Below are 27,012 nucleotides of genomic sequence, written 5' to 3'. Positions count from 1 at the left end.
TCACGAATACATTGAGCACAGGGGATTGCCATTTCAATACTCAGAATCAGTGTACTGGCAACAGAACTTATTTGCTTGTCATCAACACAATATGCAAGATCCCAGGTGGAAACGCCATGGTAGTTTCCTATAGGTGATAATTTGAAAGCTCTTGCACAAACAATTTACCTGCCAAAAGCCCTATCTAAAGCCCACTTGACTAATGCACAGCTCCAGCAGATGTGTACACTAAGTTCAGTTCATTTCCACACACACTAGATTATGTACAGAATGCAGGGAAGATGGGAAAAGGCAGGATTCAACCTCAGACCCACTTACAGTCATAACACACTCCTAGCATTCTTTCATCCCAGGATCTGAAAGCACTTCTGAACATTAAGCCTAATCATACCTCTGGAAGCAAGTGAGCATTACACACGTTTCACAGATGACTATAAAAGCATGACAGTTATGCAGCTTGCCCAAGATCACAAGAAATCTGTGGCAGGACTGGGAACAGAACTCAGGAATCTAACACACAGACCTTTGCAATAACCCCTTGATCTCACTTCTCATTACAGGTGGGGTATTAACGAGCAATGACTGGCAAAATAAGAGCATAAAGACTCTTCAGAAATACAAATCAGGAAGATGAGACATCCCCATAATTTCATTCCGGTGTTCCCTGAAGGTGCAGCAGAGCTGTATTCCTACTGTTGAACTACCCAAAGCAGTTCTCCTCTAGGAATGCTCTGTGTGCAGTACATCGCACTGCTCTCTCCCACGCACAATAATCAATGTTACAAGAGAGAAAATGAATGAGTTTCAGGGACTGCCAGGGCCTACAGATGCCCGAGGCAAGCTGGAGGAACAAAGCAGGACATGCTTGGAGACACGAAGCTAGCTTATGTGAGTTGCAATACAAATACAATTCCTTTCTCCAAGAAATCAGAGAATTGGAACATTCACACACAGCTCAAATACTTGATTTCTAAACACTTCATGGTCAGCTAGAGGAGACAGTCACTTGCTAGAGAAACAGAACTGTGGAGTTTTACTAAATAGCAAATGTGTCAATTAAAGTTCGCCTTCCCAAATCAGCTTTCTACAGGGACAGGGAGGAAGAGAGTTCTCTGGACCTTCTCCCCTAAATCAACAGTTGTGGCAATTCTACTGGCAGTGGGGGAGCCACGAGTGTTTGGGAAAATTCTTTAATCAACAGCCTTTTTTGTTTTCCTAATTAAGAGACTATTAAACTAGGCTTAAAGGTCACCTGTGTCTTATCAATGGGTTTGCGTCTTACGCTGCCACTGTTGCCGGGGCTCAGAGCCTCTCTGTGCCTTCTGCTTCTGCAGGGGGCCTTCGGCAGAGAGAGGTGCTGCTGGGGGAAACCCTCAGCATGAAGTCTCTTGGCTGAAAGCCACCTGCTGGAGCAGAGGGCAAAGAGGCTCTCAGTGCAGGCAGCAGATATCTTTCTAGCTGAATTGTTGCATGGCCTGGCAAGCGCTTGTGTCTGGGGTGCTCCCAACACTGGAGGGTTTCAGAGTATTGCATACTAGAAGCAAATGGAAATTCAACTAAGGGCTGTGCAGGGGCTCTGAACAGAAGCTGGGCCCTAGACTCACATTTAACATAGGAGGATGTTCCAGGAGAAATGCAGAAGGAAGAGACAAAAGCAGGGGAGAAGGGCTACAGAGTAAACAGGTAGCAGATTCAACAGGTGACGGGGTGTGACTGAAATATTCAGCTTCTTAAGAGCCCTCCTGGTCCCAAATCCCTTATAAAAAAAGAACTCTAAAGTATAATACACCCAAAACTGTCAGGTACTGAGTTTTGAGACAAGGGAGAGTTCTCAGCTGCTGAAGGCTTTTTTGATCCCATGTCTGCAGAATCCAAAGCTGAAATATGTAATACACACACATCAGTCCTGGAAACCCTTAACTAACTTTTATCATCATGATGCAAAATAGAGCAAAAAGTAGTTTGAAGCGTCCTGTCAGGCAGCACCAGAGAATGCACTTTCCCTTGTCACTTTCAGTCACTGGTATCAGCTGGTCAAGAAAAGTGACAATTTCCAAAGCCAGTGCAGATATGAACCCCCCCCCGAGTGAAAGCCAACTTTCATCAGCAAAGCAGGATTACTTCTGCTACATGGACAGTTAACTTATTCAAACACTATGCTACAGCCATAAAAACTTTCACTTCTAGCTTCTTCTGCCTCCTATTGGCTACACACAACCACATATTGCAACACAAATGGAACTCTCAAATTACAAAGGTCTATTATACACCTGATCTAGTCCATCTTATAAACTCCAATTTCTCTGACTGCTACCGACAAGGACATTCATATTCTCTCCTCCTGCTCATGACCTGAACTCACTTCACTGAATGCGTTAAGCCTCTCCTCTTACTAGGTCTGTTTAAACTTTATGTTAAAATAGCTACAGACTAACACTTTAAATTTAAAGCAAACATAAAACAAGAATCTAAAGGTCCTAGAATACTTTAGATTAAAAAAAGTTAAAGATATCTGCTATGATTTCATGAAACAAGTCCACTTAAAAAAAAAATATACAGACCACCTTTTTTCAGAGGGTCTCAAAGTGCTTCACAAAATATTGTGCCCACTGCACAGATGAGAAAACTGAAGCAGAGGGGTTAGTAACTTGCTCAAGGTCTCACAGTGACAGAGCGCCAAATAAAAGTCTGCCACTAGATAATGCTGACTCACTGAAGGCACTCTGGTTACATAGCACATATCAAGTATAAGGCAGACATCTTGTGTATTATTGCTCAAAACTATATCTTGAACTTTTGTGGTGACAAATTAGAACCTAGTGATAAAGATGCAGCCTCACTGTGTGGTGCTGGATGTTCTTTGTTATAATATATAAAGAAATTAAGAGAATAAAAAGGCTCACTGATTCAGCCTTCCTGCTCCTTCTACCGGAGCAGTACAGAATGTCAGCATACAGGAGCAGAATGCTGTCGTAATGCGTCGAAGTAAAAGCCAGATCAGATTTGTCAGCTATTACCTTCTATATTCACGAAGGTTTTCCAAACCAATTTCAATCACAGATTTATGTGAGAGATCATCTCAATTTGTACATTTCTCTGTTCCGTTGTCAAATTACATCCGGATATCACTGAAGACATTTCAGTGACTTACTCTTTGCAGTAAGAACTTAAATTACTTTTAAAATCAGAGAAAGGTATAAGTGTATCATCTCCATGTAAATGATTTTGTGCAACTCATGACCTTAACATTTGCCAAAAAAGTTCTTCCCAAAGGGGAAATGATAGTGAGCCATTGATGTTTTATTAGAATATGATTTCTACTCACTCAGTGTAGCTACACTCGCTTGGTCTGATGAATGTTAGTGTAATAGATATATAGGATATTTATTATAAAGGTGCCAGATTGAAGGTAAAGCACAGAGCAGGTAAATACAGGCAGAGGTGGGGCAAGCTTCCGCACACAGTCCCACAATGCTTCAGGATTGTTCTGAAGGGGTCACCTCTCAGAGGAAAATTTGGTCTTCAAGCTCCTTCAATCCTTAGCTCTTCTGATGAAACTATTAACAAAGGAAAGTCTGGTTCCAACTGTGGAGATGCCCTTTGGTTTTTTTGGCGAGGAGATCAACCACACACTAACAACTGGACTGAAGCCACCAACTTGTTTAACTACAGGCCACAGAACACCTGACTAGATAATGACTAGAAATCATTGCAGCTCAACAACCCAGAGAAGGTGCTGCTGTGGCAAGAGAGAAACAGGTAGCCTGAAGTAGCAAAAACTGATAACAACTTTGCTGGATGAATGCTCTTTATTTAGTAATCAATGTGACTGGCTACCATGGGTTCTATTTGGTAGATTTTTTTTTAGATGGTACACTTTTATGAGGTCAGTTATACAATAAGGCTCTAAAAGCCTTTGAAATATAAAGGTATATGGCACCCCATAAATTATAGATACAGATAGATACTGCAAGTCTAAAACTATTTGAAGCTAAAATAGTTATATCATAGAGTTCAAGTTAACACTCATCCAAGATGTGCATCGATTGTTCATTTTGGATACAGCATTTCTAACAAGGCTGCATAACGGTGAGTGAGCTTATCATTGAGGCAATATAGTTTAGATATAGTTTCACTCCTGGGGGAATTCTGCACCACTGCACACGTGCATAATTAATGTGCCACACATTTTTAATTTTGTTGTTGTTGCAGAAAATAGCTTCTGCCGGAAAGTTGCTGCCATTCCATCTTTTGCGCACAAGAGGGCGCTATGGCGCTAGAACAGATTAGCCGCTCCTGGCCAGCCTCAGCAGAAAATAACTTTGTCTGGAAAGTTGCTGCAATTCTGCCTTTTCCCCACCAGAGGGCACTGTGGCGCTAGAACACAGCAGCCACTCCCAGCCAGCGAGGGAAGAGAAACAGCCTGCAGTGCCTTCTTCACAATGCCTGTCGGGTCAGGTCAGGAGATAGACAGCGTGGGGCTGCTCGGGGTCAGACGGGGGTTCATAAGGGCTGGTGGGGGAGGCCAGAACAGGAGTGGAGGCATAAGGCCACGGTGGGAAGAAGCTGCAGGGCCACATGGGGATGGGGGAGGAGGTGCAAAGTCACATGGGGGAAGGGGATGGCTGAGTGGGGACACAGACACATAAGGACGGGGGGAGGGGGTGCAGGGCTACATGGGGAAGGGACACAGCTGAATGGGGGCACAGAGACACTTAGGGACAGGGGGAGGGGATGCAGGGACATATGGGGGCCAGAGAGTGGGTGTCTGAGTGGGGGTGGAGGGACACGTGGACACGGGTGCAAGGACACATGGGGACGGGGCAGATGTGCCTGACTGAATGGGAGAGGCTAGGGGTCAGCCAGGGTCTGCGTGGGGGAAGCTCACTTAACAATCCCTCCCCACCCCCCCGAAAAAACTGTTCCATATTTTTCCCACCCATACCCAACAACCCTCCAAGTTCACACCCAGGCTCCTTCCCAGAAATTACTTCCCTCTCCCTCAGCTCCTCCATTACCCCTGACTCCCCCAAGCCTTTGCACTGCGTCTGATGGGTGCAGGAAATATGGTTCTGTATTGTAGTTTAAATGAATTAATACAGAACTCTGAGCAATAATATGCCTAGTAAGGAATCTATTTGTCAAAAAACATTTCCTGAATCTTTTTTGTTGTCTGTATTGTTACAGGTATTTTGCTGACAGGTATTTTGAAATAAGTTACCCAAAATAATAATTGAAACTGGTGAGATTATAATGTGTTGTTTTGACAAATAAAATATGCAGAATTTTGCAATATTGTGTGCAGAATTTTTAATTTTTTGGCACAGAACATGTAACAAACAAACCCTGTAGAGATCACTTCCACAGGCTCATCCCAATTTGGCTTTTGGCAGGAGTTCTGGGCACCGTTATTTGGTCTACAGCTCTTCAAGAAAGTACTGTCTCAGAGGAAGGTAGTTGCTTTTAGGGAAAATGAAATACTAAGGAACTTCTGAACCTTCTCCAAGCATAGACCCTCAAAGCTGGACTCCCAGGGGTAAGCAACAACTGATGCTCACCATTAGAAAACACCTTTTCCAAGGCATTCTGATAAGCTACTTCAAAATAATACTGCTTTCCCTTCTCCATCAAAAAGAGGAATACAAAATACATGAAATCCAGAAGTGGCAAACTGAAATAGTTCCAAGAGGCGCATGTCCAATGCACACCATTGTCTAGGATAAAGCATTTGCAATTCCAGACAATTTACACTGGAAGCAAATGGTGAATTTATCTCTTTTTGTAATACCTTTTTTCTTTTCTTTTTTCTTTTTTTATCATGGTAGGAAGACAGCATAATCCTTAACTCCTCTAATACTTTTCAGTGGAAATCTCTCCTCCCTCACTTTTAAAAAAAATCATTCATTTCTCTTGGTTTAAACCATCACAGAAAACAAAACAAGATTTCAAGGTCATTACCGACAGAGAAAAGAATTAGTTTTCTGGCTGGCAGCACTGCCTGGTGAGAAGAGAGAAATCCCTGGAATGACCTGAGTTGGCAGCTGGCTGTGGAGTATGGGAAGGCCAACAGTTTCAGTTAAACTCACAGGGAAGTCAGAACTGCTTGATAAATTGTAAATTAAACAGTGAGCACATATTCGTGGGTTTCTGTTGAGCAAGACAGCCTAGCATCTGGATATATTTCTGGGGATCTCTGCCCCAAATTCATATTTAATCCTTGATATATCAAGGGTTTTATACTATGAAGAAATTCTAACAATGCAAGTTACCAGAGAAGCTGGAGTATAAACTTAATCCTTCAGTGCAGGGACCCAGGGGCATGGCATTAGAGAAGTAAACTACAGAGCAGATGTTTTCTATGGCAGAGGGAATAAACAGGAGAGCAGCTGGACAGCTCAAATACACCGACACTCAGTGAGTTGCAGATGGGTGCATTTTCCCCACTCAAAAGTAGAGGATACACGCAAAAATACTAGTAACTGGGAAGTGGGGACCATATAGCAAAGTTTCAAGCTCGCCACTGAGGTAATAGGATCCAGAGTTTGCATTAGCAAAACATAGGATCTAGAACCATAACAGAAAGGGGATGTACCAACATATTTTATATTTACATACAACCTAATAATGAATAACGAATTTAATACTGATCCACTAGCCTAGATTATCAGGAGTCTAAACCAGACACTGGAAATTTCCTGTTTAGGCAAATCATGTAGCATGTCCTTGAACAACTCGGGGAGCACAGTACCCACCACCTTTCCCCAGCAAGACCTGTGTGCTAACAAAACAGCAAGGAGCAGCTGTTCTTTCCTGCATTACTCCGCAAAACACTTCCACTTCAACAGGTTCAGATTATATGAAACAGTAATACTGCCCCCTACTGGCAGATGAACCTTATTGCAAGGGCTAATTAAAGGAATATATTAGAATGTAGAGAAAGGCACGCACCCTATTACCGCAGAAACAGCAGGCGCTGAGGCATTGTTCTTCAGTTCTCGCACGTTCACCACCTGAGGGACGTTCTTTAGAGTTGATTCAGTCAAGGAGGTGCTCACTGCTTTAAGAGTGAACAGAGATGAATCCCACCAATTAGCTGAAATATTCCATTGCACGTGGATTATACAAGTATCCAGAAGAGTAGCTTCTTAACTAGACCACCACCTATGTACACTTGGGAGGACAGGGAGGGAATCTGCAGTACACTAGCTACAAGGGAACTCCTGATCTATTCAAATCAGCAGAAACCACGAATTTGGCTCAAATCTGATATGAGTAATTTACTGCGGATTAGAAAACTTGTGATTTATGAGAGCACATCTATGATATATAGAGAATTTTTGACAACTATGCATGGAGGACATTAATAACTGGTGTGATAACTGGTATCAATACTTGACAGATCTCCTGATTGCAATTCAGCATTCTGGCCATTTTATTCTTGGAACTGCGATTATGATCATATCCCTTTCCTTGCTCTCATCCCCTCCCCGCCAAAAAATCTTTCAGTGGAGAATAAAAGTCTATATTAAGGTGCCACAATTATACTGTAAAAGAATGGCAAATATAGAAATACCTATTGAGTGTGCATGATTGCTATTTTGGCCACATAAATGCATGCTCTGTGTTTGTGTATGTGCAAAACGTGAGTATGTTCAAATATTAGTCCTAGGTATTAAAAGTAATTTTGTGTGTCAGTTTGTGCTGGCAATGTCATATAAACTTTACTATAAATTTAGACTGTAATTACTGTGCAGAATTACTTATCGTAAATTAGTTAGATTACTTTGTATTACTCTAATTTACATAATACAATCCAGTTTACTGGATTCTGTAATATTTGGAATTACCGTATTTTGCATTGAGAGATTTATAGAGAGTAAGTCATACTTAACACAAATCTCTTACCTTGCCCTTTTTCCCCCCGTCCCTTATTAAACTTCTAAGATTAATAAAAAAAGAATTTTAAATGCCTAATTTACTTTTCCAGTATTCATGCTGTCCATCTACTTTTTGCAGTTCCATTCACCATGGACAAGCAAGACAGACTAGTCAGTTTCCTTTTTGTATGTAGCTGAATTTTATTATTTCCTGCAATGATTGGGTGCTACAAGGGATGTGTAAGTCCAAGCAAAAAAAAAACAAAAAACAAAAACAAAAACAAAAAAACCCCCTCATATATGGAGATTTTTCTATTAAGGTCTTTTAAAACCCCACAGCCAGATCTAAGGACTAACCTACCTGAACCTAAAGTGTTCCTTTAATATTAATATTAAACTGTTCTAAAATATAGATCTTTTAATGTAACTAACATGGTGAACAACTATTAGAATGGGCAACATCTTTTCCTTTTACCTTTCATTAATCATGGAGGATTTTTACATATAGATTGATTATTATTTCAGTTGTGCAATAGTCAACTATCAGGAATTCCTCGGGGCTTATGTATATCAGACGATCGTAATGTTAGTTTTTGAAGATATATAGCAGGCGTGGCCAACCTGCACCTGAGAAGGAGCCAGAATTTACCAATGTACATTGCCAAAGAACCACAGTAATACGTCATCAGCTTTCCACACCCCCTGCCCACTGGCAGCCCTGCCAATCAGCGCCTCCCCGTACTTCCCAAACGGCTGTGTCATGGAGTGCAGGAGGCTCTGGTGGGAGGAGGAGGAGGACACAGCAGGCTCGGGGAGGGCCTGGGAAGGGGTGGAGCGGGCGCAAAGCCTGTGGCAGAGCCAGGGGTTGAGCAGTGAGCACCCCCCGGCACACTGGAAAGTTGGCACCTGTAGCTCCAACCCCAGAGTCTATGCCTATACAAGGAGGCACATATTAACTTCTGAAGAGCCACATGTGGCTCTGGAGCCACAGGTTGGCCACCCCTGATATATAGTCATCAACTCCTGTGTTTCTGCATAGATTAAAATGAATATTAAGTAGCCCTGGATGTTGATTCTTCAGGCATTTTTTTCTGAGAGTTCAAATAAGAGAGAAGAGACCACTGGCAGCGTTGTGTGGGGAATAATATACAGATCCTGTATGTATCAGACTTGGCTCACGCCAAGGTCAATGGTTTCTTACCCTCAAAGGCATTAAAAGTCTATTAAATGCACTCACTACATAAATAAAAACACCACACATGTGTAGAAATGCCCAGAGTTTAGTCAGTTAACATTAGTTTTACCTGGAGTCTGGCTAGCCATCTGTCTTCTCAATGCTGCTGCAGCAGCTGCTTGTGGTGCTGGGACGGTGACAGTGGGCGCAGGGGCCCCATGTTTCACAGTCTTTGTTGCAAGCATTGTGCTATCTGCCCCTTGTGGAACGATTCTGCTTGAAGATGTAGGCACTAAAAAAAAAAAGATACAGTTCATTGAACTCCCATGAACAAGGGAGACTCAAAAGCCCCTACTAGAATGTACTGACTCTTTAAAAGCGATACACTATATACCTGTTCCCACTGCATCCTCATATAGTCAGACAAGACTAATTTACAACAGTCAAGCAACTAGCAATTCATCAAATCTAGCAATGTTCACTTTCCCATAACTTCTAATGAACTGCAAGCGGTGGAGTCCTAATCAGCTATCTTTTCAGCATGCAGGGTGGGTCAAATTGCCAACCCTTAATCTTACTCCCTTTGGAAAAAGATAACCCAGTTCCTACATTAATTCCTTAATAAACCTTAACAATCAATCAATCAGAATGTCATCTGCTGAAAAAACACCTTCTCAATCAGCTACCAGACGTAGGCAGTCACATAAAAGCATGGACATATTGGGTGGCTGTTTCTCAGTCTGTCCTTATAGTCATGTCTACTGACATCTTGCTTGATCACTAAGAGGATCCCTACAGAAGCGAGCACAACTCTTCTGGGTGTGGAGAGAAACCGAACACACATCAGTAGTCACCTTACTGTCAAACACTGGGATGCCAAGTGTTAAACCTGGCTACACCAGTTGAAAGCGGAAGTTAGACACAAAGCTACAAACTGAGGCCCTCAATATGCACATTTGAGCCGCAGGGCCATCTCCCATGTAAGATTTCATATTTATGGCTCAAAAAGGTTCATCCCTTTTTATTGTTGTGGAACCTGAGGCACAAGAAGGTCAAGTAACTTGCCCAAAGTCACACATTAGTGGCAAAGGCAGGCGTCTTGACTTTCCCTCCTGTCCTCTAGCCAATAGATAAGATAATCTTAGTTGAATTTCTCAGTCTTGATCTAAATGGCCCAGGCTATAGGAAAAGCACAAAGTTTCCAATGTTACTTCAACACTAGTGGCCTGAGTTCAAGGGGGCTATAATTCTGTACTGTTCATTGCTCTTGGAGATTTGGCAACATGAAGACAGACACCACAAAATCATTTCACCTAGAACTGAAGTTATGACAAGCAGTGTAGAGATTAAACACATCAACAAGGTCACAAACAAGAAGGGGAATGCAGTTCCAAAATCTACTCACTTAAAGTGCCCATTGTGAGATGAGGTTTACCAAATGGTGGAGACTGTGCCATTAGACCAGGCTGAATAGAGGGAGTACGGACTACAGGAGCATGTCGGGGGACTTGGACTGGAGCAGCTTCCTCTTCCTGCTCTACAACCTGTGAATCGTCATTCTCCAGTGACTGGGAAATGGAGGACGTTGAGCTGACTTCATCCAAATCTTCATAATACCTCAGAGACAAGAAGGCTGATCGGGAGAGACTGGCTGCAATGGGAAGAGCCACATTATTTTGTCATCCAAAGCCAATGAGGGTGCTATTTAATCTCAATGGCTAGGATAGAAACACCATGTTTATAAAACTTTTTAACTGTCTCATTTTAACTTAAGTGCAGAAGCTAACTTCTCAACTCTGGCACCACATGCTGTGTGGCCAGGCATTACATTACGGTAACATGCAATCTCCTGATCCTTTCAAATTTAAAAATAACGGCTGCTTTGTTATATTCTTATAACTAATTGGGAGAGATTTATTTCTTCCATGAATAATATGAGAAACATTACATGTTTGAAAGTTACCAGTGCGGTCATTGTCAATGGACATTTTTTGGCCATAGGAACAAAAATGAAAGGGGTTCAAAAGTGTCTCAAATAATGGAGAGACTCTGAAGACTCTTTTCGTACAATGGCATCAGGGACCCCATAAATGCTGTTAACTCACATGGTCTAATATGAACCGCTGATACACTTCCAAGGCACACAGGGCCGTTGGGGTTCTTCTCTTAGGAGCCTGGGTGCCAACAACCCCCAAATATTGGGATATTGAGACTGATTCAAAAACTACATTGGAGCACGTGACATTCCAAGGCTTCCCAATGCCATAAGAACCATTGTTCTGAGTCATAGGAGCCACCCATCCAAAAAGCCACCCACTGTGGTTATAACAGATGGAAACCTTTATTTTTAGTGGCTGCCCCTATTGCCCTGACAGATCTGAAGGTCACACTTGAAACTGATCTGTTAATATGCAAATTAGGACTCATCTCAATCTCCATATTTGTTACATTTACTGAAAAAAAACTTTTTTTCACAGTGGCATTCAGCGTTTGATGTTCACCAAGTGATGTGACACCTGGTGGGGTAATGAGTGGGCCAAGAGTTCTTTGGAACTCTCAAAGTGTTCATGATAAAGCAAGAGAAAACCCTAGTTTCCAAAATGTTGAAGTGCAGGAGCTGTTTGTGATCCCGAGATTCAGGTTTCAGTCCAAATTGCAGCTTGAAATTCCCCAGTCATGTGTGCAGCGAGACAGCGTTTTGGCTGCTGAAATGCAATGCAGGTATGGAGATGGCAGTGGGAGGGTCGTAGGAGCAATGAGACTGACACTGAAATACTGGAAAGGCCAACTGTAGTAACTGTGATGTCTGTGTGTATGATAAGCTGCAGTGTTGCACTATTTCTGGAAGTTCTGTGCTGCCAAGACAATACTTTCAAAAATGGCATAAAGAGCAGCAGGTTATCAAAACACGGAGTCTGCAAGTGTCTCCACACTTTAAGATACTGAGAACCATTCTTAAGATAAAATTTAGTTTAAAGGTTTCTTGTTAATCACATGATAAGCTTCAACCTCACATCATTCCTCCCAGTCTCATGTAGAAACTATTGTAAAACAGTTATTCATCAGTCACATCTATATCAGTCTCACAAGCTACATTGTTATCTCCTTGACAAACCTGAGACTAACAATGAAGTACAATACTTATGGTTCTTAGTACTGTAGGTCTAGTGTGAGGGAAGGAAAGAGGCAGGAACTTGCTATCAGACCACTGCTTCCTGCAACCCTTTGACTGCCTCCACCTCAAGATTTTAATGACAAATTGTTCTCTGCTGTTATTGTAAAGAAATGGTTCTTTGTGATTGAATATGCAAGACTTATACTGAATAACTACTTCAGAACAAGAGCTACTGGTGTTTGATTCTGAAATGAGTGCCACATACTTTGATTAAACTAGAGAACATGAAGAAAAGAGGCATTTAGTTTTAAACTGTCCTATTTTAAAACAATCCTGAACCTGGATTTCAGACTGGAAGGCTCACTGAGATTAAGAGACTAGACACTCATCTTAAATCTGTCTCATGAACAAAAGCTATAGTGTGTGTTTGTGTGTGTGTGGGGGGGTTGCATATACATATGTACAATACAAAGTTTAATGATGCTCTTCCCATGCCTTAGATCAGGGGTTCTCAAACTGGGGGTCGGGACCCCTCAGGGGGTCCCAAGGTTATTACTTGGGGGGGTTGTGAGCTGTCAGCTTCCACCCCAAACCCTGCTTTGCCTCCAGCATTTATAATGGTGTTAAATATATAAAAAAAGTGTTTTTAATTTATTTGGGGAGAGTCACACTCAGAGGCTTGCTATGTGAAAGGGGTCACCAGCACAAAAGTTTGAGAACCACTGCCTTTTTTGTAAGCTCTTCAGAGCAAGGATCACCTTTTTGGTTTGTATTTGTACAGCACCTAGCACAAAGGGGTCCTGGTCCATGACTGGAGCTCCCAGGTGCTGGAAATAACTCACTCAGCCATAAAGAGTGATTTAGAATTTAGTCAAACTTAAATAACTTTTAAATATTTAGTATTTTGAGTGATCATGGTTCACAACTAGTTTTACTCTGCATTTTTGTGAAAGGGCTTATAAAAGCTTTTGTATTTTAGCATTGTAGATGCATTACACAGAAATAACCAACACTACTATGAAGAAAACAGTTAAGAATTAGGGATTCCCTTTAACTTTGCCTCCATTTGCTATTTAGATTCCTTTTCTTAACTGTTTAGCAAATGGCACTATTGTTACTGAAAATAAGGCGGCCAACTTTGAGGACAAGCCAATAAAAGAGATATTCATTAGTCTAGTCTGAGTGGGGAAAGGAAACTTCTAGCTAGAACTAGTTCCACAGAAGCACATTATTTGGGGAAGTGAGGAATACAGGGGCTACGGTAGCAATGTTTCCTTCTACAGATAAGGCAGCATATTAACAAGTTCTGTGGGAAGGCTTGCATGTTTCAGATTCCTAATGTATCAAGGGTTTACCTGGAGCAGTGGATCTCACAGGTGGAGTCTTCCTCTTGGCTAGGAAATTCCTCAGCTGTGCCTGTTTAACTGGGGACAATTTAGCTGCAAAATGGAGAAAAAAATCACTAGTCTATAGAAACCATGGAGATTCAGTTAAAAGTCATTTTTAGAATGTGCAGGTGGGGAAAAAAAAACAGAACAATGAGTTACCAGGTGCTTTTGGCAGAGGCTTGGCATACGATTCCAAGGTAGTTTTCACTAAGGCACTGCGCAGGCTCTCAAGGTCACTGTCAAAGCTGAAACAAGACAGAGCGGTGAAACAAAAGACAGGTCCTGCAAGAGGAATAGCCATATATCTGCCCCACATAAGCAGCTGTATGGGAATGAAGGAACCACAGGCTCATGTGGAAACACCATAATTTGATGCCCAACTCACCTGGAAGGGCTAAAGGACACAGGATTGTCTATCTGCATATGCCTCAATGACACTGCTTTACAACAGCCATTGTTCAATGCCACCAGAACCTCTTTAGGTGTTGCAATATTTAAATGCATGCATCAAGACCTTAAGTTACTTATGGAAAAAAATCAAATGGCTAATAAATTCCCTCTTGTCCTAAATTAAAATTCTATTATAGTCCTCATGAGACATGACAATGGTAGATCATTTTTGAGGCTACACTTTCACAGTGTTTTCATTTCTGTGAGAGCCCATCTTTCATAGACACACTGATATATTAAACCAAGCTATCGCAAAACACAACAGAATTAATTTTCACGCCTATTTGAGGAGCACCTGTGTTACTGGTGAGCAGAATTTGCATATTTACAGCCAGTGCTCATTTTTCAGGATTCCCCCCCTCTCCCCGACATCTCTACACTTAATTATATCTACAAAGCATGATTATTAAGTCTGTTTTGGACATGCCTTTTCATACATTACTATTGGGAATAGACTTAACTCAATACACTTCTTGCTACAACCTCCAAATATTACACATACCTTTGAGAACTGCTAAGAGAAGACGTGTCACTGGGCATATTCCATTGAGAAGTCTGATTATATAAGCGGAGCTGCTGCAGGCTGTCCACCAGGTGATTCAGCCTCTTCCTCTGCTGATTAATTATTTCACGATTATTAGCAAGTGTGTTAAACAAAGTCTCTCGCTCAGGAACAATCAGGCGCCTGGAAACAAGAAAAAACAAACAGGAAAAGATGAGAAGACCATTAGACACCTAGCTGCAAGTGCATGTGCATACATACACAGAAAACTGGTTTATTTCATCTACTGACTTCAGACGACTTCAGCCCCCAAACCACATTTTGGTTTGAATATCAAGGCAGCACAGGTCAGTTGTGTATTTCTCTTTGTAGTACACTGCAAGTTTATTAATTTAACATGTAGGTACTTGTTCAACAAAAGGGCTTCATTACCAGTCTCCCCTGGATATGTTTAGTGCATACAAAGCCTATTTTACAGGCATTTCGGAAAGTGGAATTTACAGCATGTAGAGAATTTGCTGGAAAGCATCTAGCAAAGTCAGTCACAATTAAATAGTCCGCAGTCTGAACTTTTAAATACAGGCAAAAATGGCTCAGTCAAATGTTGTTCACAAACTCTTTGAAAAAGTTTTGGAGTGGTAATCATAAAATGCCTTTTGTCTATTTATTAATGTCCTATTCCTAATTCATTAGTATGCTCCTTAGACACCGACTAGTTTTCTATTCCAATTTCACTCACTTACTTTTGGGTTTTTTTCTGTTCCAGATGCCGGTCCCACTCCAAATCCAGAACATCATTCACATCCTGAACAGCAAACTTCACATACTGGTGTAAGCGTCTAATTTCCTACCAAAGAGAAAAAAATGTCATCTTTCAATTCTCTACGGCAGCGGTTCCCAAACTTGTTCTGCCACTTGTGCAGGGAAAGCCCCTGGCAGTTTGTTTACCTGCCACGTCCGCAGGTTCGGCCGATCGTGGCTCCCAGTGGCCGCGGTTCACTGCTCCAGGCCAATGGGAGCTTCTGGAAGTGGCAGCCAGTAAGTCCCTCGGCCCGTGCCGCTTCCAGCAGCTCCCATTGGCCTGGAGCAGCGAACTGCGGCCACTGGGAGCTGCGATCGGCCAAACCTGCGGACGCAGCAGGTAAACAAACCGTTCCGTCCCGTCCAAGGCTTTCTCGGCACAAGCGGCGGAACAAGTTTGGGAACCACTGCTCTATGGGAATCTCAAATCCAGTGAAGTAAATTAAAGACCCTGTAAAAGAACCAAAATAGAAGTCATGCAGGACACTCTTACATGTTCACATCTAGAAAATCTAAATCAGAATGGCACAACCCTATACAGTGGAACTCTGTTTTACTAATCAAATCTGTCACTAGCTTACTGTCTGCCCTTGAGCAAGCCAACTTCTGTACCTCAGCTTCCTGCTTTCTACCAGTGCAAAGCGTTCAAGATGAAGTGTGTTACAAATGCTAAGTATTACACAGATCAAACCTGATTTTTCTAGAGCCATTTCCTACTGATGATGTGCTTGTCCCTAGTTTACATTACCTTTAGAAACCAGCAAAGTGATCAAAAACTTCAAGTTCTGTTATCTAGGTACTCATGTGGCCCCTCCCCAGTCACTCAAGGATCTGAGCTCTTCCCAAGCACTTAAGAACCTCTCCTCCCAACACCCACTATCTTCACATTACAGATAAAGCACTGAGGCACATGGTATATTAAAGTGACTTGCCCAAGGCCACAGAGTTCATTAGTGTATCTGACAACAGAACCCAGACATATCTAGTCCCAGTCCAGTGCACCAAATGTAAAACTATCCTTCGCCCTGCCTTCATCCTTCTCACATGCCACAGCATGAAAATGCCTAGTAGAACTCTGCCTTTGTACAGTGGAGGTGCATGCAATGGGAAGTTTAGTTTTACTGATTTCAAGAGTGCCCATTTAAATATAAATATCAAAATGAGATGGGATGCCAAAATCTATGCCTGTGACAGGATTTCATTGTAACTGTTTTTAAGATTAACACAAGGCTCTAGTAAGACAGACCAGGTCAACATGAAACCGAGTCCAGCTCTGCTGCTGACCCAGGGTTATACACTGGGCCCTGGTCTACGCTACGAGGTTAGGTCGAATTTAGCCGCGTTAGGTCAATTTTATAAGCAATGCAGCTACACAACCAAATCTGTTCCGTCAACTTAAAGGGCTCTTAAAATCGACGGCTGTACTCCTCCCCGACGAGGGAAGTAGTGCTAAAAATTGACCTTCTTGGGTTGAATTTGGCGTAGTGCAGATGCAGCATTGTGCAATTCGACAGTATTGGCTTCCGGGAGTTATCCCAGAGTGCTCCAATGTGACCGCTCTGGACAACACTTTCAACTCTGATGCACTAGCCAGGTACACAGGAAAAGCCCCGGGAACTTCTGAATTTCATTTCCTGTGCGGTCAGCAGCACAGGTGACCATGCAGTCCCAGAATCACAAACGAGCTCCAGCATGGAGCCAAGGGGAGACACTGGATCTGATTGCTGTATGGGGAAAAGAATTTGTGCAGGCAGAACTCCGATCAAAAAGAAGAAATGCTAATTTATGCCAAAATCACATAGGGCATGGTGGAGAGAGGCTACACCAGGGACACACCAGTGCCGCGTGAAAGTTAAGGAGCTCAGGCAAGCCTACTATAAGATAACGGAGACAAATGGTTGCTCTGGGTCAGAGCCCCACAGATGCCACTTCTATGATCAGCTGCATGCCATTCTAGGGGGAGGAACCCTACCAGTGCCCCACCACTGTCCGTGGACACCTACAAGGGGGGAGTCTCACGCAACACGGAGGAGGATTTTGTAGAGGAGGAAGAGGAGGAAGAGAATGAGAATGCGCAGCAGGCAAGAGGAGAATCCGTTCTCCCCGGCAGCCAGGACCTTTTCATCACCCTGGAGCCAATACCCTCCCAAGGCGGGTTCCCGGACCCTGACGGAGCAGAAGGCACCTCTGGTGAGTGCACATTTGTAACTACACTACAGGGGTTAAAAGCAATTGTGTTTAATGTTTGATTTGCCCTGAAGAATTGGGATGCATTCGTGGCCAGTACAGCTACTGGAAAAGTCTATTAACATGTCTGGGGATGGAGCGGGAATCCTCCAGGGACATCTCCATGAAGCTCTCCTGGAGGTACTCTGAAAGCCTTTGCAGAAGGTTTCTGGGGAGGGCTGCCTTATTTCGTCCTCCATGGTAGGACACTTTACCACGCCAAGTCAGTAGCAAGTAGTCTGGAATCACTGCAGCACAAAGCATGGCAGCAAATGGTCCTGGGTTTTGGTTGCATTCAAGCAACATTCGGTCTTTATCTTTCTGTGTCAGCCTCAGGAGAGTGATATCATTCATGGTCACCTGGTTGAAATAAGGGAATTTTTGTAAGGGAACAGTAAAAGGACCCGCTCATGTTGGGCTGTTTGCGCTTGGCTAAAAGGAATCATCCTGGAGAACAGCCACACAGTGGGGGGAAGGGTGTGCTGCACATCCAACCCAAAACCACAGCCCCTCCTTTTAAACAGCAAACCCAACTGGCATTGCTTCCTATGGGAAAGGAGGGTGCTTCAATTTGAAACCATTCCTACATGTTATGAAGGCAGAAGAAGCCAACCCCGCGTACCCTTTGGCTTACCATGGCAGCCTGGAAACCAAATTCTGTTGCCCAGCCGTGTGTGATGTGTCACCATACCGGCAGGCACTCAATATAAAAGGCAAAATGCAACCTTGTACCTAAAACACACGTGCTGTCTGCTGTGAATTGCTTGATTCACTGTGAAAGTCTCCCTTTTGTTCTCAGAAATGTATTTTCTTAAATTTTACTCTCCCTTTTTATCCCCCCTGCAGGTGCAAATGTTTCTATGCTCCCCATATCAACTCCATCCCTGAGGTTATTGCAGATTAGAAGGCGAAAAAAAAAATACTCGTGATGACGTTTTCCAAGCTCATGCAGTCCTCCCGCACTGATAGGGCACAGCTGAACGCATGGAGGCATTCGGTGGCAGAGGTCAGGAAAGCATACAGTGAGCATACAAGATCACAGTCTGCCACTGCATCCATTGTATAACTGCCTGCTTTCCTCGCCAAATTCCATATCCTCCTCACCCAGACGCCCAAGAATGCGGGGGGTTGGGGGAGAGCCCCCTCCGGGTACACAGCCACTCCACTCCAGAGGATAGCCCAAGCAATAGAAGGCTGTGATTCAAACAGCTTTGATTTGTAGTGTGGCTACAATAAGCAATGTGGCCTTGTCCTTCCCTCCCCCCCACCCCAACTGGGCAACCTTGTCAGTGATCTCCCGAAAGACTGCATGGATTCAAAACAATAGGGACTTTATTTCCTTTGCCAGCTGTGGTGGAAGGGGGATTGGCTTACAGGGAAGTAAATTCAACAAAGGGGGCAGTTTTGCATTGAGGAGAAAAACACACAACTGTCACACTGTAGCCTGGCCAGTCATGAAACTGTTTTTCAAAGCCTCTCTGATGCGCAGCGCGCCTAGCTGTGCTCTTCTAATTGCCCTGGGGTCTGGCTGTTCAAAACTGGCCGCCAGGCCATTTGCCTCAACCTCGCCATAAACGTCTCCCCATTACTCTCACAGATATTATGGAGCACAAAGCAAGCAGCAATAACAATGGGAATATTGGTTGCACTGAGGTCTAACCTAGTCAGCAAACCGCACCAGCGAGCTTTTAAACATCCGAAGGCACATTCTACCACCATTCTGCACTTGCTCAGCCTATAGTTGAACTGTTCCTTACTACTGTGTACGGCTTCATGAGCCTTGGGAGCAAGGGGTAAGCTGGGTCCCCAAGAAAAACTATAGGCATTTCAACATCTTCAACGGTAATTTTCTGGTCTGGGAAGTAAGTCCCTTCTTGCAGCTGTTCAAACAGTCCCGAGTTGCTAAAGATGCGAGCGTCATGCACCTTTCCCCGGCCACCTCATGTTGAAGTCAGTGAAATGTCCCTTGTGATCCACCAGTGCTTGCAGCACCATTAAGAAGTACCCCTTGTGGTTTATGTACTGGTTGGCAAGGTGATCCAGTGCCAAGATAGGGATATGCGTTCCATCTATTGCCCCACCACAGCTAGGGAATTCCATTGCAGCAAAGCCATCCACTATGACCTGCACATTTCCCAGAGTCAATACCCTTGCTAGCAGAAGGTCTCCGATTGCCTTGGCTACTTGGATCACAGCAGCCCCCCCGGTAGATTTGCCCACTTCAAACTGATTCCTGACTGACCTGTAGCAGTCAGGTGTTGCAAGCTTCCACAGGGCTATCGCCACTTGCTTCTCAACTGTCAGGGCAGGTCTCATCCTAGTATTCCTGCACTTCAGGGCAGGGGAAAGCAACTCAAGAAGTTCCATGAAAGTGGCCTTACTCATGCGAAAGTTTTGCAGCCACTGGGAATCATTCCAGACCTGCAACAGTATGCGGTCCCACCATTCTGTGCTTGTTTGCCGGGCCCAGAATCGGCATTCCACTGTATCAGGCAGCCCCACTGCCACCACGATGTCCCAAATTGCCACAGCCTATGCTTTCAGGAACATCTGTGTCCATGTCCTCCTCACAATCGTCTTCGTGCTGGTGTCTCCTAGCCAGGTACTGAACATATTGCAGGATAATGTGTGAGGTGTTTACAATGCTCACAACAGCAGCGCTGAGATGAGCGGGCTCCATGCTTGCCGTGCTATGGCGTCTGCATGGGTAACCCAGGAAATAAAGGCGCAACATGATTGTTTGTCGTTGCTTTCAAGGAGCGAGAGGGGAGACTGACGGTATGTACCCAAAACCACCTGCGACAATGTTTTTGCCCCATCAGACATTGGGAGCTTAACCCAGAATTCCAATGGGCAGCGGGAACTGTGTGATAGCTACCCACAGTGCACCACTCCGTGAGTTGATGCTAGCTGCTGTATTGAGGACACTCCGCCGACCTATTGCGCTTAGCGGGGACATACACAATCGACTGTATAAAATCACTTTCTAAAAATTGACTTCTATAAAATTGACCTAATTTCGTAGCGTACACATACCCTGAAAAGCACAACTCCTCCGTCTTGTAACTATGAGCACTAATGTAGCAACAGCTCTCAGGTGAGCGAGTTGATGTGTTCAAACATCAAAGAAACCCCATGATCTTTAAAACTCTGCTAAAAGCTCGTATAAGAAGTTGGTCAAGTGAATATTCTTATGCTAACATTCTGCACCCAGGAGATGTGAGAATAGCACTAAGCAAATTTTCACAAACAAAAAGTATCACGAAGATGGGAGGCACACTCTCTTTCAGAGAGTTTAGCTGAAAATCCTCTGTCCTTACTCCTGTCTCAATTTTCCTGCTTCTTTCCCCTTCTGCCATCCTTCCCCATGTTCTTTTTTCAAGGTCTGTGCAGTCAGCTCTTAAAACCAGGTTGTCATACCTTTAAAGTCACACATGCTACTTTGCAAAATGGAGAAACAAGGCAAGTTGGACCATGAAAATCTACAGCACCCAAGGGAATTTTAGTAAAATCTGAAGGAGAAAGTGGCTATTCTTTTCAATACAGCAATATATGAATAAATATATGTATAGAACATTTTCTTTTCCTGGTCCTGGATGGGATTCCAACAGGCCCCATGTCAGCAATGAACACTATACCAAAAACAAAATATCTCTCTTTATATAAGGACTACATACAAACATGCAATACTGTGAATTAGGAAGGTAGATATTTTCCCTGTAATAGAAATCTGAAATTGCATGCCAAGTGGCGCACTCTGATGTGACATTAACTGCCATACCATTAATTTTTAGTAGCACAAAACCATTTTAAAATTACTATAACACAAAAAGGTACCCTCAACTGCCTAGTTACACTCCCTGAGATGAGCATGCTTTGTCTATAGGGAACCAAGAACTGGATAAGTATCACAATTATAGCGCACACTTATTTTACTTTCCCTGATGTACTTGTCATAGTTCAGGGCAACTGTACCTGTATTCCCCCTCCATGGCCCAGTAAGGGCACCACTCTTAGGCTTCCAGCTATAAGCCATCACACCTCTTGCGTGGAGACATGCGTCGCTCCCTCTCCCAACTGGGGTTTTTTCAAGCTGAGCAGTTCCCTGATCACCGAGTTCCCCAGCAAGCCAGACTGCACAGAGAGGCCTGCATCTGCACTTTGCTTTCTCTCCAAAGGCTATGAACAGCTTAACTGCTCCCCGTTATAAATTACCACACCGCTCTTTCTAAGCGAGCATAATTATTCTTACAATGAAAGCATTACTGAAAACTACAAAGTTCCTATATGCATGCTAGAAAGCTCATCAGAGGTCACCTATCAGTCTTACGGTACCTTCATAGGAAAATCCTTGCAGCCCTTCCCAGCCCACCTTGGAGAGGAGGTTCTATCCATTTGCTGGATCAGAAAGCAGGCCCTGAGTCAATTTAAACCTCAGGCTATTTATGCAAAAGTCCTTTCACCTCTGGATAATCCAGTTTAAACCAGTATATGCTAGCCTCTCCAGGTGGCAGTATCTCTCTAGCAGTGCTACAATCGGAATGAATTTACCTAATCATCCCCCCACCCCCCCACACACACACAGTTTTTAGTTGCTGGACAGCTGTGGTCACCATTCCCCATGGCCCACAATGATACATAAACTTTATACAGTAAAATCTCCCAGAGATACTTTAGGAAATTGCCTGGGGGGGAGATGTACTTTATCCTGGTTTCTTTTATCTCTTTCAAAGCCTTTTGAGTATTTTGGGAAATTTTCCATTGCAATCAGGCATTTAGAACACCATGTAGTTTTATGCTCTGCCATCCATGAAATTAACCACAATATTGTAAGCCATTATAAATCATCAAATTGCTCCGCAAAGCATTTGCTAAAGATAAAAATTATTCTGAAAAGGTTTTATGAAGTGCTAAAAAAAAAAATTAACTGGCACTTGCCAAAAAAATTCACTTAAGTAACCATTATTGGTTAGACTAGGGTACTGGGAGTCAGGAGCTCTATTTGCAGCTCTGCCACTGACTCTGATCTTGGGCAGGTCACTTCACTTCTGCAGGTCTCTGGTTCCCCCCAATCTAAAATGGGGACAATACATAGCAGTGTTAGGGGTGTAATGTCTGCAAAGTACTTTGAGATTGTTGAGTACTTTGAGACACTATTAAATCATACTGTTACACTGTGCTGAAGCAATGTGAGTGTGGCAGGGCAAAGCTTCTGGGCAACCTACATTCAAGCTTCAATTAGTCGCATTTCATTTTAAAACTCCAGTTTAAAATTAGTGAGCAGCCTTTATACCTGAAGTTGTGCTTCACTTTTGGGGTCCAATGGTTTCTTATACAGCAGATGTAAATATCCCAAGTTATGATTTCTCTCGTTCTGTTCTCTAGCATCTTCCACCCCAGCAAAGCCCTCCAGCAGGGTCGTCTTCAGAATGCTGATATCTCCATGTAGGGACTGTGAACAGATGAAGAGATGAGCCAGATCTCAACGAAAGACCTTAACGGTGCCGTTCGCATCAGTACCCATGTGCGTTTCAGCAAAAGTGTTTACTTTCAGGAACAACTGGGTATGCCCACGCACACTGAAGCAGCACATCCAGACATCTCAGCTATATAGTTCAACACTTAACAGGTTAAGCAAAGACGTCTACCCCCAAATGCTAGCCTTGAAGGTCTCAACCAATGCATAAACATTTGGGAGAAGTTCTGGTGTGCTACTTACCTCTGTTGTCTCTTTAATCTCCAAGAGAAAGGTGTGAAGGTCATGAGACTCTGTCCGCAGCTTCTTCATCTCCTCAGCAGTGCCGACTTGGAAACAGGCATTAGAAGTTCGGACCTTCAGCTCTTCCATCTCCTTTTGGAAATGGGCAATCTACAGAGCCAGAGGGTAAAGAAAGTTCAACCATTGTGACATGACTGCTTCTGGAACAAATGTTACTGCTCTGGGGCTGGCTAATATATTTATACAGTCATGAATGCACGATAATTTACAGACAATAAAGGCAGGTCTCTTGCATTCCCTTCCAACCCAAGGAAGAGAGCCCTATATTCCCAACATAAATTTAATACTAGCAGCTTAAGCAACCAAACAGGGGTGACAGTGTTTAAAGAAGTGGTTCAGAGTATAATGGAAAGATCTCCCATGGTAACTAAGTACTGAAGAGGCAGCAAAGAGTCCTGCTGCACCTTATAGACTAACAGACATATTGGAGCATAAGCTTTCTTGGGTGAATGCCCACTTCGTTGGATGCAGCATGCATGAAGTGGGTATTCACCCACAAAAACTTATGCTCCAATACGTCTGTCAGTCTATAAGGTGCCACAGGACTCTTTGCCGCTTTTACAGATCCAGACTAACACGGCTACCCCTCTGATGCTTAAGTAATGAAGGACACTAATGGAATATGAAAGAGTGACAGATGACCACACGCCTGTACAGTGATATTTTTAGAAGTTGGAAGACAAAAATCCTTGAAAATCTCACCTCCTCTCTGATTCCTGCTATGACAGGGTCCGAATCCTTCCACTGATGGACCTGTTTTTCTAACCCGGCGCTGGACAATGCTGACCTTCCCTAGAAAGCCAGGTGTTGAGAATGTAAACTTATCAAAATGAAAATCTTTATTACCAACCAACATCTGCTGCTAGAAATAGTTTGTGCATGAAGTAATTTAAGATGCATAAACTGTCCTATGGAACAACTCTCACAAGCACAAATGTTCACCTAAACAATAAACTAAAAATTATATTTAAGCGTTCAAACAACGCTGCGGAGATTTAACCACACTGAACATATTAAAGCTGTTGGAAATCATGGCTAAATCTTTATGCACCGCTTGGAGTTATCCCTTTCACTATATTTTCTAATATTGTTAAATAGTCAAAGCAGCTCAGAATTTTCAAGGAATTACATCTTTCTGCTGATAAAAAGATGTGATTCCACATTTCCACACAGCACAAAGCATTAGTTATAGCTCTGTTTATTACATCAGACTCCAAACCATGTCAGAGCTCCAGCTTCCCAAAATTACATAGCATATCATTCTAATTTTGATAGTTTGAGACTTAGATCTCAGTTCACTGGTCCCTTGACCTAACAGCATTAAATCAGTCCACGACTAAAGTAAATCACAGGTCAGTGAAATTTCTCAGCTCCTGCATAATCTGCTCAAGTTCTCTTAACCTGAATAGAGCTTGATTTTGTTGTAGGAGGGGTGATTCTGGCTGTCTTCAGTAGATTAGATGCTGCAGGCACATTCTGAGCAGGCCGCGCCACTAGAATTTAAAGAGAAAAATAACTATAGACAAACACATATAGTTCTCTAAAAACAGGTTGATCATTGGAGATGGGACATGCCCACTGTTGGGGACATTCTGATGACTAGAAGGAAAGGTACAAACCCTAACAGCGCAAACCCTAACAGCGCATTTCAACAAGTCCACCCCCCTAAAATGACGCATCAATCTACATCAAGTCAGCAAGGTTCTACAAGCCTAATCCACTACCCTTGCTCCCAGACCTCAGACACAGGACAGATGACTTGGAACTGAAGAACAGGTTCCAGTCTGGCAAGCATGTTCCCCAAATTCCACCCACACTTTTTATTTGTGGGAGTAGTTTGGATGAACTTTGACTCTCATGAAAGTGAGACCAGTGGCTAGACTGGCTATAGATCAGGTAGGTGCTCCTCAAGAATTCCTCCTTCCCAACTGCAAGAGTTCTGCTAATACTACTGCTCAGTATTAACATGTGGCATCCCTTCGTCCAATGCTAGACGGAGTTTACTACTTTTCAAGTCTGATCTCTACCACCCTGGCAATTTCAATCCTGGACAACTCCTGCCAGAGACAGCTAATCACATGATAATATGAGAAATGGAATAACATTAACTTGTTAACAGGATGAGATTTAGTTTGATTTCATTTGTGATCAGTTTGAACTCTGGCCATTAGAGATGGAAGGTAATGCATTAAGTCACTGCAGCAGAGCAAACACATTTTGGCAATATAATGAGCTGAATTAGTCCACTGAAGGCGCAACAGCTTCTAGGTGAAGATACGAAGCTAAATAGGTTTTAGAGTAGCAGCCGTGTTAGTCTGTATCCGCAAAAAGAAAAGGAGTACTGAATGCATTCGATGAAGTGAGCTGTAGCTTATGAAAGCTTATGCTCAAATAAATTTGTTAGTCTCTAAGAAGCTAAATAGGTTACTTGAGACAATGAATAGTTATCCCTGTGGGGAATGAGGGGCAAAGGGGAAACCCTTCCAGTTCCAGTATTATGCTCATTGCACTATATAGTTTGCAGTTTAAAGATGGGCTTTGGTTCCTGAAGTCTCCCAATCTGCACTAGCTGAAAGCAGCACAGAGAAAACCTCTCATGCTCACTTTATACCTGGTAAGATAGAAATTTGCAAAAAAAAGAATCTAGCCTTAGCCTCAATGTCATACTTGTTGCAGACACAGGAGTGGATGCCTTCATTGGGGTGGCAGGTGAAGCTGACAGTGGTGTGGACTGGCTTAGGGGCCCTCCAGGAATAGGTTTGGAGGTAGTGGAGAATGAAAACATCGTGGAGCTGTTGTGACTGCTGCTGCCAGCAGAAGCAGATGTGTCTATGGCAGTGAACCTGAAAGACAAAAGGGCAAATATTTCAGCACCCAGAACTGGACATAACTTACTCTTATATACCCAAAATAAAGCATTAACATCTAAAGAGGAGACAGTTTTTCAACTTTCTGAATCAGTACTGGGACTCAATATCCAGATACCAAGTACGGTTCTAGCTGGGAGTGAAGATGGGAAGAAGCCATTCAGGGAATATGGATGAGACTGAATAGCAGAAGGAGCAGGTGGTGTTTTCAGAGGATGGAAAATTGGTGAAAGGACAAAGTGGACTCAGGGACAGTCACCGAATGGGGGCTTTTACACCTCGACCCAGAATGTTGGATTGAAGAGGCATGTGTAACCCAGACAATCTATTCTGAGAAGGTTCCGTGGCTCACATGGCACGGCTTGTGCCTGCTATAATGGGTAACTGCACAGACAATGTCATGAAGGAGAATAGTCTTGGTGAAGGTTATCTGATACTTGGCTCCTGCTGCCTCAACCACCAGAGCAGAACTGTGTGGAGACTATTTCCCCACAGAACTGCCAGAGCTGTGTAGGAGTCAGCTCTGGATCAGGGAATCGCTCAGTTCTAGGAATCATCCCACCCCCAGTTACATCAGGCACAGAGGAAAATTAATAACCAGCAGCCTTAAAACCTGAGCTATACATCAAATGAAACTAGTGCTGACACTGTAAGGTCTGTCAAGTATTACTTTTAAAAGGCAAATGCTGCAGGAGAACAGGAACTTCCATTTATCTTAAAAACCAGGACCAGCACTTGAGATGAATATTCAGCTGGTTCAGGAATTGATCACCTTGTTTGTCTTGAACATTAACTTTAAAGAAGCTTTAAAAGCTACAGCCAGAGGTCTTAGT

At 43.2% G+C, this 27,012-nt stretch overlaps 1 protein-coding gene across 4 annotated transcripts in view; it reads right to left on the bottom strand.

Moving 5' to 3' along the window:
- Nucleotides 1-27,012, bottom strand: part of NUP214 (nucleoporin 214) — a 77,914-nt gene that overhangs the window by 33,658 nt on the left and 17,244 nt on the right. For 3 of the 4 annotated variants that reach the window (XM_077836282.1, XM_077836284.1, XM_077836286.1), the window contains 12 exons: nucleotides 25,980-26,155; nucleotides 24,714-24,805; nucleotides 24,015-24,104; nucleotides 23,253-23,402; nucleotides 22,827-22,985; nucleotides 15,250-15,353; nucleotides 14,507-14,689; nucleotides 13,714-13,799; nucleotides 13,522-13,605; nucleotides 10,457-10,702; nucleotides 9,182-9,343; nucleotides 6,949-7,057 (listed from right to left, as the gene is read on the bottom strand). In XM_077836282.1, the coding sequence (XP_077692408.1) occupies nucleotides 6,949-7,057; nucleotides 9,182-9,343; nucleotides 10,457-10,702; nucleotides 13,522-13,605; nucleotides 13,714-13,799; nucleotides 14,507-14,689; nucleotides 15,250-15,353; nucleotides 22,827-22,985; nucleotides 23,253-23,402; nucleotides 24,015-24,104; nucleotides 24,714-24,805; nucleotides 25,980-26,155 (1,641 nt within the window). The remainder of the gene's footprint in view (nucleotides 1-6,948; nucleotides 7,058-9,181; nucleotides 9,344-10,456; nucleotides 10,703-13,521; nucleotides 13,606-13,713; nucleotides 13,800-14,506; nucleotides 14,690-15,249; nucleotides 15,354-22,826; nucleotides 22,986-23,252; nucleotides 23,403-24,014; nucleotides 24,105-24,713; nucleotides 24,806-25,979; nucleotides 26,156-27,012) is intronic. The other variant, XM_077836283.1, reaches the window with a different exon arrangement.

This window comes from Eretmochelys imbricata, chromosome 16 (assembly GCF_965152235.1).
Source record: "Eretmochelys imbricata isolate rEreImb1 chromosome 16, rEreImb1.hap1, whole genome shotgun sequence".
NCBI classification, from domain to species: Eukaryota; Metazoa; Chordata; order Testudines; family Cheloniidae; genus Eretmochelys; species Eretmochelys imbricata.
Note: the sequence above shows the minus strand (reverse complement) of the source record. Positions and strands in the feature narration are given on the sequence as shown.